At 39.0% G+C, this 21365-nt stretch overlaps 1 protein-coding gene across 10 annotated transcripts in view; it reads right to left on the bottom strand.

Moving 5' to 3' along the window:
• Positions 1 to 21365, bottom strand: part of BCAS3 (BCAS3 microtubule associated cell migration factor) — a 1120339-nt gene that overhangs the window by 974655 nt on the left and 124319 nt on the right. For all 10 annotated transcript variants that reach the window (XR_012688055.1, XM_075195324.1, XM_075195323.1 and 7 more), the window contains one exon: positions 18439 to 18511. Coding sequence is in view for 9 of the 10 variants with exons in the window: in XM_075195324.1 (XP_075051425.1) it covers positions 18439 to 18511 (73 nt within the window). In the remaining variant the exon portion in view is untranslated. The remainder of the gene's footprint in view (positions 1 to 18438; positions 18512 to 21365) is intronic.

Here is a 21365-nt window from a genome sequence, read left to right as displayed (position 1 = left end):
TATGTTAATTAAGTTCCAAAGTGAAGGCGAATCATCTGCTTGAAATCTAATTACTTAAATTACTTCTAAAAGGTGCCAATAATGTCGTCTGACCAATTTAAGGATTTCTGTATGGAAAAAGCTGCTTTGTGTGCTTTATTCTACTGGAAACCAAAGGAAGACAATGGTTATGTGCATACTAATTTTTTTTTTTGTAATTTCAACAATTTTGTGGAAGAAATGGTACATTATTAGAAAAAACTGCAAGGCAGCCAATATTTTTTTAGCAATGTCTGTATAAGGAATGTACCTTTCCATTAAAGATACAAATGTTAATAACTTCATGCTCTGAAAAGATCAACAAGTGCTTTCGTGAAATAACAGGCTATGGCTACGTTAAGCATTAGAATACTGGATCACAGTGTGTTAATTCTTCAACTGGTGGATCTCAGTGTCAACTGGAGGGAACTTTGAATGAACTCGTAGTGGTGGCAGAAGAAGGCAGAGTGTGTGGGCTGTTGATGAGAGTCATATCACACACTTGTTAAGTCTGAGTAAGGGGAAAGCATCATACTGAATGTTAAAAGTGGCTAACACTTTATGGTTACATTAATTATGTGTGGTCAGAATCAGATCTGGACCAAGACACCATTGTGCCCTTAGGCAACATACTGGTTTGGGCCCCCATCTCTCAATTTGTCAAAAAACAAAAAATGGGATAGGGTAATCGGAAGCCTAAGTTGCGAGCAATGGTCAGAATTTATACATTCCACTAATCCGTGAGTCAATTCACATTCCTAGGTGGTAGTCATGTACGCTTCGGCTCCTGATATCAATTTTAGTTGAAGGTGTTGTACTCAGAGCTTTGAATATAGCGCAGGGAAACAATTATTATCAAAACCATTGATATATTTTGAAATGTTGTAAGAAATATCCTACTGCCCATTAAACCTAACCCTTACAAATACAGCCAGTGGTCGAAGTGGACACTTAGAAGTGTCAGTAAGAAAATTTAGCACTGATGGCATGCAAAATGTACTTGGAATGTAAGTGAATGGAATCTGATAGTTTTACAATGAAGGCAGTAGTAGAAGTGGCTGTACGGCATACCACTGTATAGGGGCCCACTTTGACCACTGAATACAGCATTGCTTACATTTTGAATTTCTGAGGGCCATTGTGAATTAAGATGCCTTACAATAGTAACTATGTTTCCAGCAAGTTTAGGAAGCATTATTCAAGAACCATTACACAAAAGTAATCACTGTATAAATGGGTAAGTAATAAACCAGAAAATGGTTACAAAAGTAAAAGCATATTAAATTAAGACAATTGTATTTCCTTCTTCATCAGTGCTGTCCTCAACATGTGCTTCCTTATTCCAGTATGTAGAGACAACACAAGCAACACAATTCTGATTTACAAGTAAGTGAGGTCAGAGTGCTTTGTTTGCTTACAATAGGAAAATGAAACATCGCCTGAGCAGGCTTCACTCTATTACTGTTAAGATAATGTTTTTTTAAACAAGCAATTATAGGGAAATTTTTAAAAAAAACTCAATTATAAAGAAACATTTAGTAATTTAAAAAGCAATAGGAGACAATTGTTCTAGAGAAAATAAAAAATGAAGAGTTGTTCTTAAGAGTTCTTTATCCAGTCACGCAATGCACTTATTATACATAATAATCTTTTAACCCTAGCATATTTGCCTGGCTTCCAAAAGACATATATGAGATATGTACAAACAGAGGTTTCTCATCAGTGTTTCTTTTAGGTGCTTTTGATATAAAGAAAAGAAAAAAAAGCACCTGTCAACTTTTTTCTTTTTTTCATACAGAAGGTGTCTCATGCAAGTGGATAGAAAACTAAAGAAAAATAGAAAAATATAGAAAAATAAAGACAAATGGATCCAAAAAATGGATGCAATTTTCTTTCTATTTTACGGATACTTTTTATGAGTTAAAGGCACAGCTAAAATTTCCATTTGTATAGATTTTTAGGGATACTTATGTGCCCTCTGTAGACACCTCTGTGGTTCATTTAAACCGATTCCTATGAGGAACAATATACTGAAAGTAGTCCTGCAGCATAGAGAGTCATTCTGAAATCAGTACCGTGCATATTAAAAGTGCATTTCTCATTCTGATCAATGGAAATATGTTGAACGCAGTGCAATGCAGAATGAGCAGCCCTGCAACAGATTACAACCCTTCAGACTGTTATACTTGTATATAAAACACTGTTTAACTTGAAAAAATATGCATACTTTAATACTTATTAATGTAAGTGTGATATATCTTCCAGTCCAAAATACAGAAGTTGCCAAATATTCCCATTTCTCATGAACAACTTTTGTTTCAAATATGTGAGAACATTTTGTCCATGATAGTGTTCCTGGTTTTTCATTACTAACTGTACAAAGCCACTTCTTTTAACTTGTATAGAAAATGCAATTCTCAGTTTCTGATATATAAATTAAGCTTTAAGGTACTGATTTAAACAATTACAAATTCTGCTATCATCTAGTCAAATGCTGATGTAATATTTAGGCAGGCATGACAAGGCAGTCATCTTCACCTAAAAATGTGTTGCTCAACTTTAGAAGCCAACTCCTATACACTTCAAAGACTGCAACTTCAAACCTGGCAACATCCTGAATCAGAAATTGTGACAAAATAGGTCACAACACACCCATTTTGTGACAAGATCAAGCTCACTTTGTGAGCCAGAAATAGTGACTAATCAGTAGGAACTGGGACTGATGACTGCTGTGCAATTGTTTTCTAGCTCCATATAAGTTCCTAGTGGCTCCTGCCTGCAATGTTTACTCTGTCCACCTACAGCAGTATGTGATGTGAATTAATTCAATAGGCTATATTCATTTTGGAATCTACCATATTGGATTTCAAAATTGAAATTTATATTAAATAATGATTACATATTATTGAAACTGTTGTGCTAAAATGCCATTTTATTACAGTATTTGAAGACATGGAAAAACACAAAAGAAATTTAATTTTGACTCTGCAAAGTAATATTGTTTTGCCATATGAATGAAAACATGTGATTAAGCTAAAACTCACATGGCTGAACTTCTATGTGTTCCTAGACAATGCTCAGGCTACTCCCACTACCAACAATGCTCATCTTTTTACCAAAGTAACATAACTGTCCAATGATCGTGGCTAATGGTTAAACCATTTTTTAAATGTAAAATAGGAATCAGGATAAAGGGTGAATTAGGTAACAGCATAGTCATTGATGTTCCCACCACCACCTTCCCCTCCAGCCATTTGTAGATGTATCCCTTGTGTTGCTAATTATATACAGTCCTGACAGATTTCACCCTGTCACAGGAAATAAACCAATTGTACAATACCCATAAAAATCATTTGTACCCTTTTTTAATCCTTGGTGCTGGGTAAGAAATATGGAAAATAATGGTAAAAAAAAACACCCCTGTAATTTCCATGCATATTATTTAATCTCCAATAGAAGACCCAGCATAAAATTCAGGTCCAGATATTCGGCATAATATTTGAGATATTTTGCATTTACCATAATTCTAACACTGAGGCTAATTTGTAGTATTGGCCATTTCAAGTTAAATTAAGAAAAAAAAGAACGGCAAAATGTTTTGACATAGTTTCCTTAAAGTATCACGAACTCTAAGCCAGTAAAGTAAACTTCTCACAATAACATTTCGATAGCAAGTCGATGAATCATTTTCTCTTCACGTCTCATTGTTTTCAAATACTAATTCGTGTTACTCTTTCCAGAACATACAGCATAAATAAAATAACAACCAAGGGAAAGGTTAAAGGTACAGAAAGCCGATAGAGAAGAGCATTTATCTAAATATTCGGGATAAAGCTAGGCCATATATACACAAATACATCAGGTTACTTGGTTGCAGAAACTCAGTACAAATCCTACAAGCAAACAACCAGAATGGAACATTCACTGGCAAACTAGAAATAAACAGTGCTTCTAATCTAATCAGATTTGCTCCTGGGATTATATACATTCTGACAAGCATTCACCCAACAAAATGTAAAGTTTACCTCATTTCAAACAGATCTGCAACACATTAATGAACACGAATAGCATTGAAATTACTTCTCAAAGTGTGTACCGCACAGTCATTTCACAGTCTGTCTTTTCTTTTAGTATTGCTTTTTGTATTGTATCTTTATCTTGCTATACAGTATTCTAGAAATACTAAATAATAGAAAATAAAAGTTCTAATCACTTAGGCAGACCAGAAATAACTGCGGTCAATCCAAGTTTTGGTTAACAGACTGATATTTTTGCATTATTTCATCTTCTGTCTACATAAAATATATACATTTTTGCTAATAGGAGGAAAATATATGCCATAAAGAATAAAATGCCAACGTATAATCTTCACTGATACAATTGGGGCAAATGTGAAAAAAACCCTGAAAACTTTGATTTGTTGCAGTAACAAAGGTAAAAATACTGAATTTCATTGGAGTCTGTCTCCAGTACTTGTGTATTCTGTGTAGCAGTGATCCTCCTTCTCTCCTTCTTGTGCGCTAGAGGACCCTCTTAAGACACCCCCTAGGTAAATATTGGGCCCGAGTCATTAAGGAGTGTAATCCACGAATGAGTGCATCGTCAGCACAAAATATACTGCGCATGCCCAGAACCAGATGGTACGCAATAGAACGCAGTCACGTCCAAGTCACCTCCGAGCGCCAAGACATTTACTACAGCCTTCAATGAAGGGGAGAGAACAATGTGGGCAATGTGTGGATTCAGAAAGGCAATATACAGTAGTTCCCGTGCAGCCACGTCAAAGTCAAACTCAGGCGCACACAGAAGTACTTTAGTTTTCTGCCGTATCTCTTGCTCCAACTGGAGGGCTAGTTTAAGTTCTGAATATTAGTGCTGATGAGTATGTATGTGAAAACATGTGTTTGCAATCAAGAGCAAGAGTAAATATGCATTTTATGTACATTAGACATTAAGGACAGCGTTATAAATGCTTTTCAAAGGGAAATATATATATATATATATATATATATATATATATATATATATATATTGTGGCAAGAGCCCACTACTGCAGAAGCACACGTGAACAACAACTTCCTTTTTATGGTGCTTTATTGTCAGGATGGTAAATGTTTGACACTGTATACTTGTACAGCAATCATGGAGACCCTAAACACTAGCTATACATAGTCCAGCTCTCTTTCAGGACCAGCCAGCTCACCCAGCATTGGTCTCCCTGAACAAAGGAAACAAACAAGCTTTTATACATGATGCTCCTCCCCCAGCCTTAACTTGATGGATAGGTGACACACCCACCTTCTCTTTAAAAGAAAACACCCATCACTGCCTCTGTTTGCATAACCAGACATGCCCTGTCTGTTTGCTGAGAGGAAGGATTTCAGATCATGTAAGTTCAACCAAATTTAAACTATTGCTTTTCATACATAAGTCTTCACTCTAGGTGCATTACTGCACATGTTTTACTCTACTTCCCTGCTTTCTCTGTATATTGCCAGCTAAATGCCTCCTTTTGTTACTATATATATATATATATAGTAACAAAGGGAGGCATTTATCTGACAAGAGGCAGAGAAAGTATACAAACAGAATAAAACATTGACACAGTTATGCACCTAGGTTGAGGTTAAACCAGGTAAAAACGTATGTGTAGTTTAAAGTTTGCTAACTTACATGATTTCCTCTCAGCAAACAGACAGGGTGTGTCTAATTAGTCCAAACAGAGGCAGTGATGGGCGTTTCTTTATAAAGAGAAGGTGGGTGTGTCACCTGCCCATCAAGCTAGGCTGGGGGATGAGTATCATGTATAAAAGCTTGACTGTGTTATTTGTTCAGTGAGACCAACGCTGGGGTAGCAGGCTGGTCCTGAGAGAGAGCTCGTCTATGTATAGCTAGCGTCTAGGGTCTCCATATTTGCTGTGAAAGTATACGGTGTCAAAACATTTACCATCCTGACGATAAAACTACATAAAAAGGAAGAAGCTGTTCACGTGTGCTTCTGCAGTAGCGTGCTCTTGCCACAAGTGGTGTCAGGAGTGGGATAGTCCGGGAAGCAAGTTTCCGCTACCCAACCCGCGCAGACGTCAACATGGAGGAAGTACTGAGAACCCTCGTGAATTTGGCCGCTGCGCAGCAAGAACAGCAAGCTCAGATGCTACGAGTCGCCGAGGCACAGGTGGAAAACACAAGGCTCTTAAGAGAAGAGTTAAGCCAGATGAGGCATGACAGAAATGAACCACCTGGTCTTGTTCTCCAGAAAATGTCACCAGCTGATGACGTAGAGGCATATCTGGTGTCCTTTGAGAGACTTGCAAAAAGGGCAAAATGGCCTCCTAAAGATTGGTCTAAGAGACTGGTGCCATATCTGACTGGGAAAGCTCAGCGAGCTTATATGGATCTAGATGAGGAACGGGCCTCGGATTATTTGTGCCTAAAGGCCGAGATATTGGCTCGCATTGGAGTTTCCGGGCCAGGCCGAGCCCAGAGCTATCACCAATGGCGCTATGACAAAGAATAACCGGTCAGAACGCAAGTGGCTGAGCTTTCTAAAATTTCAAAGAAATGGCTGCAGCCTGAGGAGAATTCGGCTTCTCTGTTTATTGAAGTTTTGGCGATAGATCACTGCATCCGGGGACTGAACCGCGATTTGCAAAGGTGGGTTCTGCAATCAGACCCACAAACTTATGAAAAGCTTGCCACCGTGGTAGAAAGGTTTTGTGCGCTACAGCAAATGACTAAAGAACCTGCATTTGTGCCAAAGCCACTGCCACGCCAAAAGCCAGGTTTGACAATCCTTGCTACAGGGCCCAATGGCAAAACTGCTACGGACAGAGGGCCAGGTGCAAAGCTGTCTAATCTAAAGTGTTTTGAATGTGGTGAGCTAGGACACTTTAAGGCAGAGTGTCCTAAACTACAGGAACCCATGGACTGTTCCGTGGCACATATTGGGCCTGCTTTTCCAAGCTGTTTTACCATGAGTCCCGCATCAGGAAGTCCTTGTTTGATCCGGGTGACTGTGCTATTCAACCAAAACCTTGTTCTGGACTTGGTTGACTCGGGGAGTGAACTCTCATTGGTTTCCAGCTCTGCCTTACCCGAAACCATAACTTCTCGGTTGCCCAAGGTACATGGCATGACAGAGGAGTATGAAAGAACAATACTACCAGTCACACTCAAAGACAAAACTGTTATGGTGGTAGCTGCCATAGCACCTAAACTCCCATATCCACTTATCTTGGGGTGAGACTTCCCACTGTTTAATGATGTCCTCGGTGAGCGGATCCGGCCGGACATGCTGGCAACTGATGCAACGGTCGGAAGCCCAGTCTTAAAGGAACCGCCTAAAAATCCACAACATCTGGACATCGATCTTTGGGAACCGCCAAACCGGAATGCCATCCTGGGAGTCACAGCAGGAGTTCCACAAAAGCATCCACCTGCGGGGAAACGTGGACAGTCCAAACTAGCATTGGTCGGTGATGTCGCAGATGAGCCCACCCCGCCTGAGGATACGGACTGGTCCGCAATACCAATTTTGTTTCCTCTGCAGGACTTTGCTCGAGACCAACTTAATGATGCCACTTTGGAACATGCCTTTAAAAGTGTGACTGAGGTAAATGGGGTAGCGAAGGCCGCCCAGCCTGCAGAAGGTATACCATATTTTATTGTTAAAAATAATTTCCTGTATAGAGTTGCTGGTGTACAGGGGGAAAAAGTAGAACAATTAATGGTTCCTCAGGTCCATGTACCCCTAGTGTTAAAAGCAGCACACACACGTTTGTGGGGGACATCTAGGGGAGGAAAAAACACGGGAACGAGTTCTGCTTAGGTTTTACTGGCCCGGGGTACACATGGCAGTGAAAAAGTATTGCCGGTCTTGTCCCATATGTCAGTGAACCGGTCTCAAACCCATGTACAGGGCACCTCTCATTACAATACCAATAGTACAAGTTCCTTTTGAACGGATAGCCATGGACCTTGTGGGGCCACTGGAAAAATCCGCACGTGGGCACCAATATATACTAGTGGTGCTTGACTATGCAACCAGGTATCCAGAAGCAATTCCCCATAGAAACAAAGTCCAGCACCATAGCTAGAGAACTTGTACTGATGTTTACACGCTTGGGTATACCCAAAGAAATCCTCACAGACCAGGGTACTCCATTCATGTCTAAACTGATGAAAGACATGTGCCAGTTGCTAGGGGTTACGGCACTTCACACCTCTGTATACCATCCACAAACAGATGTCTTGGTGGAGCGCTTTAACCGCACATTAAAGCACATGCTCAGGAAAGCAGTGGCTCAAGAGAAAAAAGATTGGGACACTCTTATTCCCTATTTGATGTTTGCCATCCGTGAGGTACCTCAGGCTTCGACAGGGTTTAGTCCCTTTGAGTTATTTTTTGGGAGACAGCCCAGGGGTATCCTGGATATGTTAAAAGAAGGGTGGGAGCAGCAAGGATCCAGAGAGCCAAATCTGGTACAATTTGTGTCCCAAATGTATGAGAGGCTAGGAAAGATAGGGCCAATTGTGCAGCAACATGTAAAAGAGGCTCAGGAACGACAGAGGAAAAGTTATGATAAAAGTGCTGTTGTTCGATCTTTCAAGCCTGGGGACAAGGTCCTAGTCCTGGTTCCCACCCAGGAAAGCAAATTTTTCGCCCATTGGCAGGGTCCATATGAAGTTCTAGAGGCTGTCGGTCCTGTCAATTACAGAGTCCGCCAGTTAGGGAGAAGGGAGGAGCAAATATATCATGTTAACCGCCTTAAACCTTGGCATGATGAGGAAACCTCTCCTCAGGTAGTGAGTACTGCCATTGAAAAGTCTGAAGTGCCCATAGAGCCAGCTTTGTCCATTCAGCAGAGACAACAGACTGAAGAAATGATTCCCCGGAACAGGGATATCTTCTCTTCCATTCCTGGGCGCACTACCTTAATCGAACACGACATTGTCACTGCGCCAGGAGTCATTGTAAAGCAGAAGCCGTATCGTATTCCAGAAGCCAGACGGGTGGACGTGAGAAAGGAGGTCGAGAAGATGCTCCAGTTAGATGTAATTGAAGAGTCCACTAGTGAATGGAATAGTCCCATTGCGCTTGTCCCAAAACCCAATGGGACAATTAGGTTGTGCAATGACTTTAGGCGCCTAAACAGTGTGTCGCAGTTTGATGCCTATCAGATGCCCCGTGTGGAGGAACTAGTGGAAAATCTTGCTGGTAGCAACTATTTGACAACCCTTGATCTAACAAAGGGTTATTGGCAAGTTCCCCTGACTTCCACGGCCAAGCCAAAGACTGCATTTTCCACCCTTGATGGCCTCTATCAATATAAAGTCTTACCCTTTGGGTTGCATGGGGCACCTGCCACCTTCCAAAGGGCCATGAATAAATTGCTACGACCTCACACAGCTTATGCAGTCGTTTACCTGGACGATACAGTGATTTATACCCCAGACTGGGGATCACATTTAGCCAAAGTTGAGGCGGTCTTAGCTTCATTAAGGTCAGCAGGGTTAACAGCTAACCCAGAGAAATGTGCCATAGCCATGAGAGAAGCCAAATATTTGGGGTACGTTGTTGGTCGAGGGCGTGTGAAACCCCAGCTAGATAAAGTGGAGGCAGTCAAAAATTGGGCAAGACCAGAAAAAAAAGTCGCAGTTAAGAACCTTTTTAGGCTTAGTAGGTTACTACAGGCGGTTTGTAAGCCACTTCGCCACTAGAGCTGCTCCACTAACGGACATGTTAAAAAAAAGTTGTCCAGATAGATTAACCTGGTCTGACTCTGCAGAAACCGCCTGGTCTGATCTTCGGTTAGCTCTTTGTTCCTCCCCAGTTCTACAAGCACCGGATTTTACCTGGAGGTTCTTCCTCCAAACTGATGCTTCTGGTGTTGGCTTAGGTGCAGTCTTGTCACAGGAGAAGAATGGAGTAGAAAACCCTGTCCTGTACCTAAGTCGTTAGTTGCTTCCAAGGGAACAAAAATATGCCACTGTGGAGAAAGAATGTCTCGCCATAAAATGGGCTACAGAAGCTCTGCGCTATTATCTCCTAGGCAGAGAGTTCACCCTAATAACAGACCATGCACCATTGAGATGGATGCAGAACAACCGGGAGGTAAATGCCAAGGTAACCCGCTGGTTCTTGGCACTGCAACCTTTCAAGTTCTCAGTAGAACATAGACCTGGGATTCTGCACAAGAATGCAGATGTATTGTCACGAAAATATGCGCTCCTCGCGAAGTCCGCGTCCCCCTACTTGGAGACGCTAGGGGGAGGGATATGTAACAAAGGGAGGCATTTATCTGACAAGAGGCAGAGAAAGTATACAAACAGAATAAAACATTGGCACAGTTATGCACCTAGGTTGAGGTTAAACCAGGTAAAAACGTATGTGTAGTTTAAAGTTTGCTAACTTACATGATTTCCTCTCAGCAAACAGACAGGGTGTGTCTGATTAGTCCAAACAGAGGCAGAGATGGGCGTTTCCTTATAAAGCTTAGACCTGCCCATCAAGCTAGGCTGGGGGAGGAGTATCATGTATAAAAGCTTGACTGTGTTACTTGTTAAGTGAGACCCACGCTGGGGTAGCTGGCTGGTCCTGAGAGAGAGCTCGTCTATGTATAGCTAGCATTTAGGGTCTCCATATTTGCTGTGAAAGTATACGGTGTCAAAACACTTACCATCCTGACAATAAAGCTACATAAAAAGGAAGAAGTTGTTCGCGTGTGCTTCTGCAGTAGCGGGCTCTTACCACAATATATATTATATATATATATATATATATATATATATATATATATCTATAACATAAATGCTTAGTGGCGTGTGTTAGTCTGTCTGTGTGTGGAAAAAATAAAACCAAGCTGCAGCGCCACCTGCTGGGCGGAGTTATACACTGACCTACTAAATTCTTAGTGTGTGTGGAAAAAAAATTCATAAAGGGCTGAAATTTGGTATACTAAGATGTTTTTAATTTGTTAATATAATTTGTTAATTGTTAAAAGTGTTAATAAAGATTTAAAAAAAAATATATATATTTTTTGAAGGAGAAGTAACAGTTGGGAGTGGTTGGTGGTTGCCGGGGGTGACAGTTGGGAGTGGTGGGTGGTTGCCGGCGGGTGACAGAGTGAGGGGAGTGTGATACTCAGGACAGCTGAGAGAGATCCCTGTGTCTGGATAGACACCTGGATAGATGTGGCGATGAAAATGAAGGATGAGGTGATGGAGAAGAATGATGAGGTGGTGACATGTGGACAAAACCACGTTAAAAAAGGGCGCTTACTTTGGGAAGTAACGCTCTTCCCCTGAGGAGGCCTGGGCTATGGCCCAAATGCATGACAAGAACCTTTTTAACACCTTAAGTAGCTTGATTTGACTAGAATGCATGAGTATCTTGCACGGGTTAACTTGTGTATATATATATATATATATATATATATATATATATATATATATATATATATATATACATATATACATATATAACATATTAAATTCCATGTATAACCATAAATTACTGTGTCTGGTTTAGTAGGGCAAAGGAAACCTACACCCATAGTCATCACCACACGAATCTTTACATCTCTTCCTTGTTGACTACGGGAGAGCCGATTGCCGAGCAGTTTACAACAAACGCACAATGCACTCAGTATGTGCGCCTTAATGACTCAGGCCCATCATGTTCAGAGCTGGCCAATGCAGTATTTAGCGTCAGGCCAAATCCGAGCATCAAGTTACCACAATGGGAAATTTAAATGTCATCATCAGCGGGGAAGACCCGGGTCCACCTTGTTGGAAGACCCATTTAATCCGTGTAGAAGAGCATCAGGGGTTGGAATGAGTGATTTTATTAACAATGACATTTTTATTACTGTTTTTCCATATAAATTATTATTTTCCTTTAATAATCCACAGATGACAAACTAAATAATTTGGACAGTAATAATCCTGCATGTGACCAATGACAGTACAGTACAAAACATTGGATAGATAAAGAAACTGCTGAGAAACAATATCATAGACATATGCTCTAATCAAGACATTCACATTTTTGATGACACTCTCACTTGAACAGGAAATGCATTAACGAACTTGAGCAGTACTTACCTGTGCTAATATGCAACATGGAGTTAGACAATGAGTATTAAGAATACGCAATAGAATTTTTTCTTTTCCTTAAATAAGGTTACTTTTTTTCTATGTTTATTTAAAAAAAATTTTTTTTTGTTACATCTGGAAAGGGAAGTCTAAGTCTAGGTTCCCAGTTCCAGTGCACAATCACAAGCTGGCATGCCGGCTCAAAGGGATCCAGCACTGGCCTGGAGAGGGATAACAAGAGTCGTAGTGTTGCTGGCACCTCCGCTGCCCTTTTGACATTTTAATGATAAATCGTGCAGACAATGATTTTTGTCTTAATAAATAGAACCCTTAGTTTTTAAAATTTACAATGTCATAAGCAAACCAGTAAGTCACAACAATGATGACAATATTTAATAAAGTCTATGTGATGCAAAACAAATGTTAAACTATGTGCACTATAATATATATATATATATATATATATATATATATATATATATATATATATATATATATATATATATATATATATATTAGAACAACTCACTGTGTTGAATGTGTTTTTTCCTTAGATAAAACCGAATAGATCTTAAAATTATACCTTTTGTTTGAAGAGATCACTATCGTAAAAAAAGAAAATGTTATGCAACACAACCTGAACTATAACAAAGCTAAGAATGATCAATTACTGCATCTGCCTCCCTGGTATGGAGTTCAGAATAACTGAAATGCCAGATCTTTACACAAAGAAGTATGTCATAATTCTAGTACTAAAAGTTAGCAGGCTGTAACTGCTGAGTGTACAATTAAAGTGGGGAGAAAAATACTCTACTTTTTTTTTCTGTTTTCAGATTTGCAAGCGTTTAAATCTATAGATAAGATAAAGGTAGCAGTAAAAATATTAAGAAAATTTTTCAAAAATGTAAAATTTTCAATTGCATGTCAATCAAGGATTTATTTGATAAAAGGTGAATAATTTGTAAAGCACTACATATACAAACAATACAAGAAGGAAAATTGCCATAATTTTCCTACCCTTACCAAACATAAGTATTACTTCTGTTACTGGAAGCTTAAAGTCAACTAAGCCAGGAACCAGCACTATATATGCTTGCGTTGGTGGCAAGCAATACAAAAACATAGGTGGCCAGTGGACAGCAACAGACAGCTGATCGCTAGGCTGCCAGTTGCTGTATGGGGTCCCACGGTGCTGTGCGGCAGACAAAAGTCTCAATTTACTTCCTGTATGCCTGATGTGAGGATCAACGCTGGTCAGGGCAGCTAAAGGTAAGTGAGCAGGGGGACCTGCCTATACTACACTATAGGGAGAGGACTGTCTATACTAAACTATAGGGGGAGGGGGAGGGCTGCTTCTACTAAACTATAGGGAGGGGGGGCTGCCTACACCAAACTATAGGGAGGGGAGCCTACTATAATGTGTGAGGAATGAGGTGGTGTATTTTGCAATAATGTGTGAGAGAGTGGGAGGGGTCTTAATATATTGTGTGATATGAAGGAAGGGATGGGGCTGTCTTAATAGCACTTCTGTGAGAGGTAGGCTATAAATATAATGGTGGAATTTTGGTGGGAGCTAATTATTTAATGGGTGCTATTTTATTTGTGGGGTGACGATGGGGCAATTTCATTTATTGGTGGGGCCTATTAAATTAAGATGGGGTGACAGGACCTTTAATTAAATGCTGGGGTGGTTTGGGGCTATTAATTGAATGTGGGACTGAGTTTGGGGAAGAGGGCTATTTATTAAATGTGAATATTAATTATTTAATGCTGGGGTTGGTTGTGGGAAATCGTTATATTAAACGTAAATGCTATTAATTTATTGCTGTGGCTATTTGGAGGGAGGGAAATAATTAGTTTATTTATTAAATGTTAATACTATTACTTTTACGTCAGGACTAGTTGAAGGTAAATAGATCTATTAATCAAATATGAGTACTATTATTTTAATGTTGGGATTGGAGGGAGGCCTAATTAATAAATGTGGATGCTATTGATTTAATGCCAGGGCTGGTTGGAATTTTCTACATTTCATTTACCCATTTTTTTTCCAAATAGGGCCTCCAATATTCCAGAATCCAGACAAGCAGCAACTGATTTAAAGAAACCCGGCAGCCACAGGTGGTGAAAGTGACAAGAAGAGATAGGAGAGAGCAGGACAGTCTGCCAACTGTCCTGAATGTGGAGGGGCAGTTCCGAATTTGGGTGACTGTCTTGCTTAGTGAAGATTTGGTCTGACTACAAGGACAGTTGGGAGGTATGTCCCGCTTCACACTGTATTGCTCGTGAAGGTAGATCTGTGTGCAATTAACAGTAGTGCATACAGTTTAGCCTTTGTATTTGTCTAAAATGTATCTAAAATGATAACCTTCCCTCTCTTAAGTGCCCCAGGCCCCCCAGAGCATTATTTCAGCTCTGGTGATACTTTAGTTGATCTTGCATTCATTCCATTGACTGCCTTATACCTTGCACTGGTCTCTTTCTCAGATCACTTATCACTTTGTAGAACATATGGCCAGCCCCCATTGCACTGACAATATTATTAATCCTTCCTCCTTTACACTTACTATATCACCAGCAAGCCCTTGGAATAGCTCTCCTCTTCACTTATGCCATTGTCTGCCAATTCTTCCTGCACTGTTATTAATTCAAACCACCACCAACACTGGGTACATTTAGTGCTCATACACAATTGTTACAAAAGTGTTTTCTTGCAGATGCTTTCAAAATTTTACCTTTGTGGTGATCGCCCTATATTGCCATTTAATATAAGGATTATTTTTAAAGCATTTTTTTGAAACACACAGTACACATATTCACATATTATATAGAGAGATTTAACTGGTAGTTTGCATCTCAGGACGTCAGGGAGACAACAGTGCGGTAAGGTGCTCATATGCTTCTCTGGCAGACTGATCAAATACAATTGTAGCAACATGCTTCGTAATAGTTAAACTTATTAAACAAAGTCAGATATGTTTCTGAAGGGAATTTTTGAAGGATGTGTTAGCAGGCAACCAAACAAGTTTGAGCACAGAGGTATAAACCAGTCGCAAATCATCCAAAATCATTCATATATTTTTATAACAGGACTGGCAGCTTTTCCCTGCATTGCTTTAGTAATAACTCACTGGGGCATATTCAATTCCGATCCAATCCGCGGTAACGCGCGTTACCGCGGAAAATGGGCAGTACTGCTGGTAATACAGTACCGCAATAACGCGGATTTTCGTACGCAACCCTATAGGCTGCGAACTAAAATCCACGTTATTGCGGTACCGCGGATTAGGTACGCGGCCGTTCCGGCGCGATCCCGCGGATCGGGACAGGAATTGAATATGCCCCACTGTGTCTTAAGTCGTCACATCCAGGTTTTCCAAAATGTTACTACAACCAAATTCCAGTAGTTCTAAATCCTGCATACTTTTATGTTGGCCCCACCTCCAGTTGACTTGGTGCTACCCACATGAGGCCACTTCAAGAATTTTTTCCAGGGTCACTTTAAGTTCTCAATACACCCCTGATCATGTCAGAAACAGAACAGGTAAGGTTCATTTGTTGCATATATACTAGTACATTACGTAATTTTTTTCCTTACTCAACTAGTTGTAAATGTCAGTCGGCATATAACTTAAAAGTATTAGTATGCCCTCCAGACTCTTGAATGACAAACCTAATAATATAATATTATTTTGTGGTGGTGATTTTTTTTTCTTCATAGGTGCCTGCAAAAATACACTCCCACATGCTGCAACATCAGCAGTCAGCAACTCATTTAGCAAATGCTGATAAGAAGGTATCTAAACCGAAGCAGAGGTTCTTAGGTTCCAAATTGGGTGCAAAACCCAAAGACATGTTTGACCTGCATCTATGTTAAGCTCTCACTGTCATCAATATACCTGCTGGTACAGTCCAGTCCTGAAAACCTTTCTACAAGAGTATTGCAACAGAAAAGTACCAGATTAGTCCACTTTAAGAAAAAAATAATTTACCCCAGCTAAATGACAATGCCATTAAAGAGTTACGGGCAGATATCGCAGGCCACGTCATCTGGGTAATTGTAGATGAAACAATGGATGCCTGTGGCAGATACATTGCTGCCGTCTTTGTGGGTATGCTCACTCGTGAGGAACTGACTATACCCGATGTCATCCATTGCAGTAAGGGATGCCTTACAGCTACTGTGACCAGATGCAGAGAAAGAGGATAAGTTTGCTTGTTTGTAATAGATACTGCAGCTTACATGCTAATAGCGGGTGTGTGTTTGAACGTTGTCCACCCTCACATGCTCCATGTCACCTGTAGATGTGCATGGGATCCACCGGTTAGCTGAAACAATTCGGGAGCAGCAATCTGTAGTCAACAAGATCATTTCTTCAGTGCAGTAGATCTTTCTGAAAGCACGGAGTCGAATAGTTATAATCTTCGAGAAGCTTCCATAGATACCTCCACAACCTGTAGTGACACTGTGGGAAAACTGGCTCTCAGCTGCAATGTATTATGCAGAAAACTAGAGCATCATGGAGGTCATTGAGACACTAGATGAACGTTAATTTATCGCTATTGTGGATGCAAAGAGAGCATTACACACAGTACTAGCTGTACAGGAGTTTAACTACATAAAGGCTAACATTATCCACCTAGAATGTGCAATCGAGAAGAGAGAAGAAGCAAATCTCCCAATGACAGCAGGGCTTCTGGTCATGCAGGAAGTGAGGAACAAAGTGACTCCTGGACCAGTTGGGGCATCCACAGTGGATGCCCCAACTGGTCCAGGAGTCACTGGAGGCTGTGCTGGCACTCATCCCGATTTCAAGAAGATTGAAAAAATGGGTATTGTTCTCTGTGGAGAGAGAGTGCAAGAAACACTGCTTTTTAATCCTATAGAAATAGCAGCCTTAAAATTCGCACCCCTTACCTCATGTGCCAAGGAGCGCAGTTTTAGTGCATTCAAGCGAATTTTGATGGAAGACAGAAAAGGTTTTACTCCTGAAAACCTGTAATAGTATTTTATTGCTCAATGTCATGTAAGGAGTAGGAATGTTCTAACTTAGGAGTTTCAAATGAGTAGTTTTCATATGTAAGTCATATATAATAAAGGCACAGTGTTTCAGACATAATGATATGTTGCGTGGTTTTGTTTTATTTTCATACAGCTTATAAATTCTTCAATTTACATTTTTAAAACCTATAAAATCCTAAAACATGGATTGAAGAAAAACGAATTTTAGTTTTTTTTTAGATACTAAACATCCGGGGATTACTAATCACCAACTGCCAGGAGCCAGGAACTAGTACTGTATCTAATCAACAAGTGCCCAGAGCCAGGAAGTAGCACTGTGTCCGTAACCATGAACATGCATCCCCACCAACAGCTACAATGGCTATGCTATTACCTTCTGTATAAAGTAGTCCCCACTTGATACAGAAGGAAACAGTAACCACAAGGCTGTTTGGATATGGCTACCTTTACCTTCAGTTTCATGTCATGGCGTGTCATTTGTTTTTATTATGATTCCCTCAATGTACAGTGCTGTTTTATATGTTAGCGCTATATATATAAAAAATGATAATAAAAAAACAACAACCAGATCTTTGTCAGTCAACACACATTTTACCCAATATTAGTGCCTCATAGAGAGCGTTGAAATATTGCAAATTAACAAAACACAGATGTTACCATAAGGTAGTTGTAATCTTACATGTATACAAAAATACAAAACTCCATTCATCAATATCTGATTAAAAACAGAAGCTGGTCAACTCCCACATGCCCCAGGAGATTGAGAACACCTGCACACGAGGAGGTAAAAGAAAAAAAAATATATACAAAATAGTATTTGTCAAACTATTCAATACAATCCAATACAAATCCAGAAGTTACATAGGTGACACAATGTAAGGTGTTGCTGCTATATAGCCAGTAAATTTTCCCTTGGCCATCTCCCTATTTGGGCCTGTTGCTACTGAAGCTTGTTCTTTTTTCTATTCTTTTATAATAACCTAAAGGAATTAACTAAAAATAAAAAAATAAAAAACAGGTTAAGCTCCAATTAATTAAATTAGCAGAGGTGAAAATTGAGCTAATTTATAAATGGCTCTATTTTTCTATAGTGTTGAAGAGGGTGCCCTGCAGTGAAAGATTTATTACATTCAGCTAAAAGGAGCCGCATTAAGAGACAGTTGCAGTAAAGCAAAAGAGCACATCTATGTAGTAAATGTGTACAAATTAAGCTAAAGAAATAGAACAACTCCTAAACATTTTACCACTTATAAAAAAGTAAAAATAATAATAAAAATAAATGAAACAAAAAAAGATCTTACCCACAAGACCCATTGCTTTTGCACATTCCAAGAAGAGGCCTCTTTTCCATAAAACTGTCACACTTTTGAGAACCTGTAAATGAATAAACTAAAGTTACTAGGAAATTAGAATTACAATAATATGGGTGCATGAAACAAAGGGATGTGCTGACAATTTAAAATATTTAAGGCTTAGTTAAATATCATCAGAAAAGCATAAAATGTAGAGGCATATACCGTAGTTGAGATCAGTGCACAAACAAGAGTACAAGAGATGCAATAGCTGCCATTTGAGCTCAATTGACAAAGAGGCAGAGGGATATCAGTTGGGTCTTTGTGTGTCTCATCTGCACTCTGTAAAAAGAACTTCATTAGTCTTAATGGGATGTTCCACTTTAAAAAATACATCTATCTTAAGTTCTCCACCCTTTCATGGGCCCTATGTCAATCACCTTCAATGCTGCTTGTCTCTCTATCTGCAGCAGACAATCCTATACAGTGTAATTCTTAATGGATGTAAAGATATATATACAAATCATATTTTATCTAATCAGGACTTACCCTGAATAAATCTTTATTAATTTTCAAAAACTTATGTCTAGTAGCAAAATATTAAAACTTGTAATTGATTAACACACTGAATAAAGTAAACAGTTAAAAAGACAAATACTCTTTGTCTAGCCGCGACGCTGCTCTTTTATCATAAGCAAACTCAATGTATCCTGTCACATGACATTTTATATATAATAGTGGATATCTTGTCTATACCACATCCCTCTAGAGAGCTATCATATCTTAGCTTGCCACCTTCCTAATAAATCTCATTATTAGAGGAAAAATGATTGGGTCAAATAGATGGATAAGCGCTTTAATAGTATATGGGTATATGCACACACCACTCACAGGACTTCTATCATTCCTATTGTGTCCACTATGTATATCTCATGCTTTCCAAGGCATAGGTCCCATATGTAAAGATTGACCCTTTATGATAGCATAGAGAGTTATACCACCAATATTCTTTCCTATTAATAATATGAGATTTATGATCTCTGTCTGCAGGACCCTCCCGCTAGGAAAGCTAATTGAGATCTAATTTGCTAAACTCCTATTTCTCGCTATCCTTATCAGCGCTTGTCTCCTCTAACTATTTCTGGCAAGGTAGGCACAACTCTTTATGCTCCTGTAATATAAAACTTTGTGGAGCTTATTAACTGGGATGGGTAAGAACAGAGCAGCGAGCGCGGCGTCCGCCGACGCGCGTTTCACTATTAGCTTTAACTTAGGCAAGCCGAGTGTAAGGCTGAATGGGTTTTTAAAGAGGGAGAGCCCTCCCTTTCTGTGACGTTTAAATTAGTAACGTAGTAGCAACAAGCTTACATGGATATGACGCCTCTAATTAACCGGAAATGACATACACATCCTTAGCGTCATCGTTTCCATTTCTTATTTAGAATTTATTGTGACACACATTGGGAAGTAACCAGAACTTCCTTTTCGGTGGATTTAAATGGTACCTTCTTAGTTTAAAACATATAGAGACTTAGGGCTAATACAACCACACATGTTATTCAGCAGATAGAAATTGATTACGGTAAGTGTATATAATTACATAAAATCTATACCAATGATGGTGGGCAGGTGCAAATTGAGATTAAAATCTCCTAACTGTAATTGGGAAAAAGCGAAATGCCGCTACCATCAACTCCCTTAACTGGGAAATGCATCCTATGTGTAAAAAGAAAAGTGAATACCATAGATTACTGTACATATAATAGGTAATATGTGAATGTGGTATAAATTCTTTACCACTACTACACTAGGTGATTTGGAAATTAGCTTGCCAATATATCGCTAACTAACTTAATAACATGTCAAATTTTATAGAATAACCTTGTGAATAAAACTACTAAATACTAAGACGGTCCTTTAACTACCGATAATAGTGACTCAATAAAACTAGAGTGAAAAAAACTCCTAAAAATAGAGCTTATCATATCCGATGTTGTGAATGTGAATATAAATGACATATTGTATTTTGCAGTTGGTCAATATTTAAAAATAGGGACATTCTCAAAGACAATTTTTTAAAAACTGGACTGTCCCTGAAAATTAGGGGTGGTTGGCACCTATGCAGTGACAGTTATACAAAGCCAAACATGTATAGAATGCATATGTTGTCTGGCTGCTCTGTAATTACATTAAATGCACACATGTCAACTAATTGCTACTGTAGTCATGTGTCTGGATTTACATGACTGATCCGGTCATTTAAAAGAGGTTTGCTACTTTTGGAAAACAACTCCTTCATATGACCTGCCCCTCTCTAGTGCAATATAGAAGACACATGGATGGATTCAGTCTTACAGCGCTGTGGCTTCAGTTGTGGAAAACTGCATTAAAGTATTTTTTTCAAATAGCATAATGTAAACAGAGTGGTAATTGTAGCCAAGTTTTTTGTAAAAAAAATAAATAAAACAAAAATAAATCCTTAACTATACTTGCATAAAACCACTGTAACAAATGGCTGTGCACCTTCAGGTGCCTTTAATTTAGTAACATGTATTTACCCCCTGCATGTACAATAATACAAATACATAATACAATAATACAAAGATCCGATTGATTTAATGACGATCAGATTGGCTTCCTTCAGCTGGACATGTTTAAGTATCCATAGCCTAGAGAGACCTAGACAAATACATTATAATGGTAAATTTCAAGGATGGCTCACATAATATAAAGGTAAGGATGGCAAAAATTGTTGGTAAAGTTTTTTAAGATTTTGTATAGCTTGCCCTAAATAACTTATGTCAAATAAAAATATAATATTTTAGTATGTTAACACAAAAATTTTTTTTTCCCACAAAAATATAACATTTGCTTTAGTAGAATGATTATTTACTAATATTCCAAAAATGTTAAATTGTCAAATGCGGTGTTATATT

The sequence above is a fragment of the Mixophyes fleayi genome, chromosome 2 (assembly GCF_038048845.1).
Source record: "Mixophyes fleayi isolate aMixFle1 chromosome 2, aMixFle1.hap1, whole genome shotgun sequence".
Classification (NCBI taxonomy): Eukaryota; Metazoa; Chordata; class Amphibia; order Anura; family Limnodynastidae; genus Mixophyes; species Mixophyes fleayi.
This window is presented reverse-complemented; position numbering and strand designations above follow the sequence as displayed.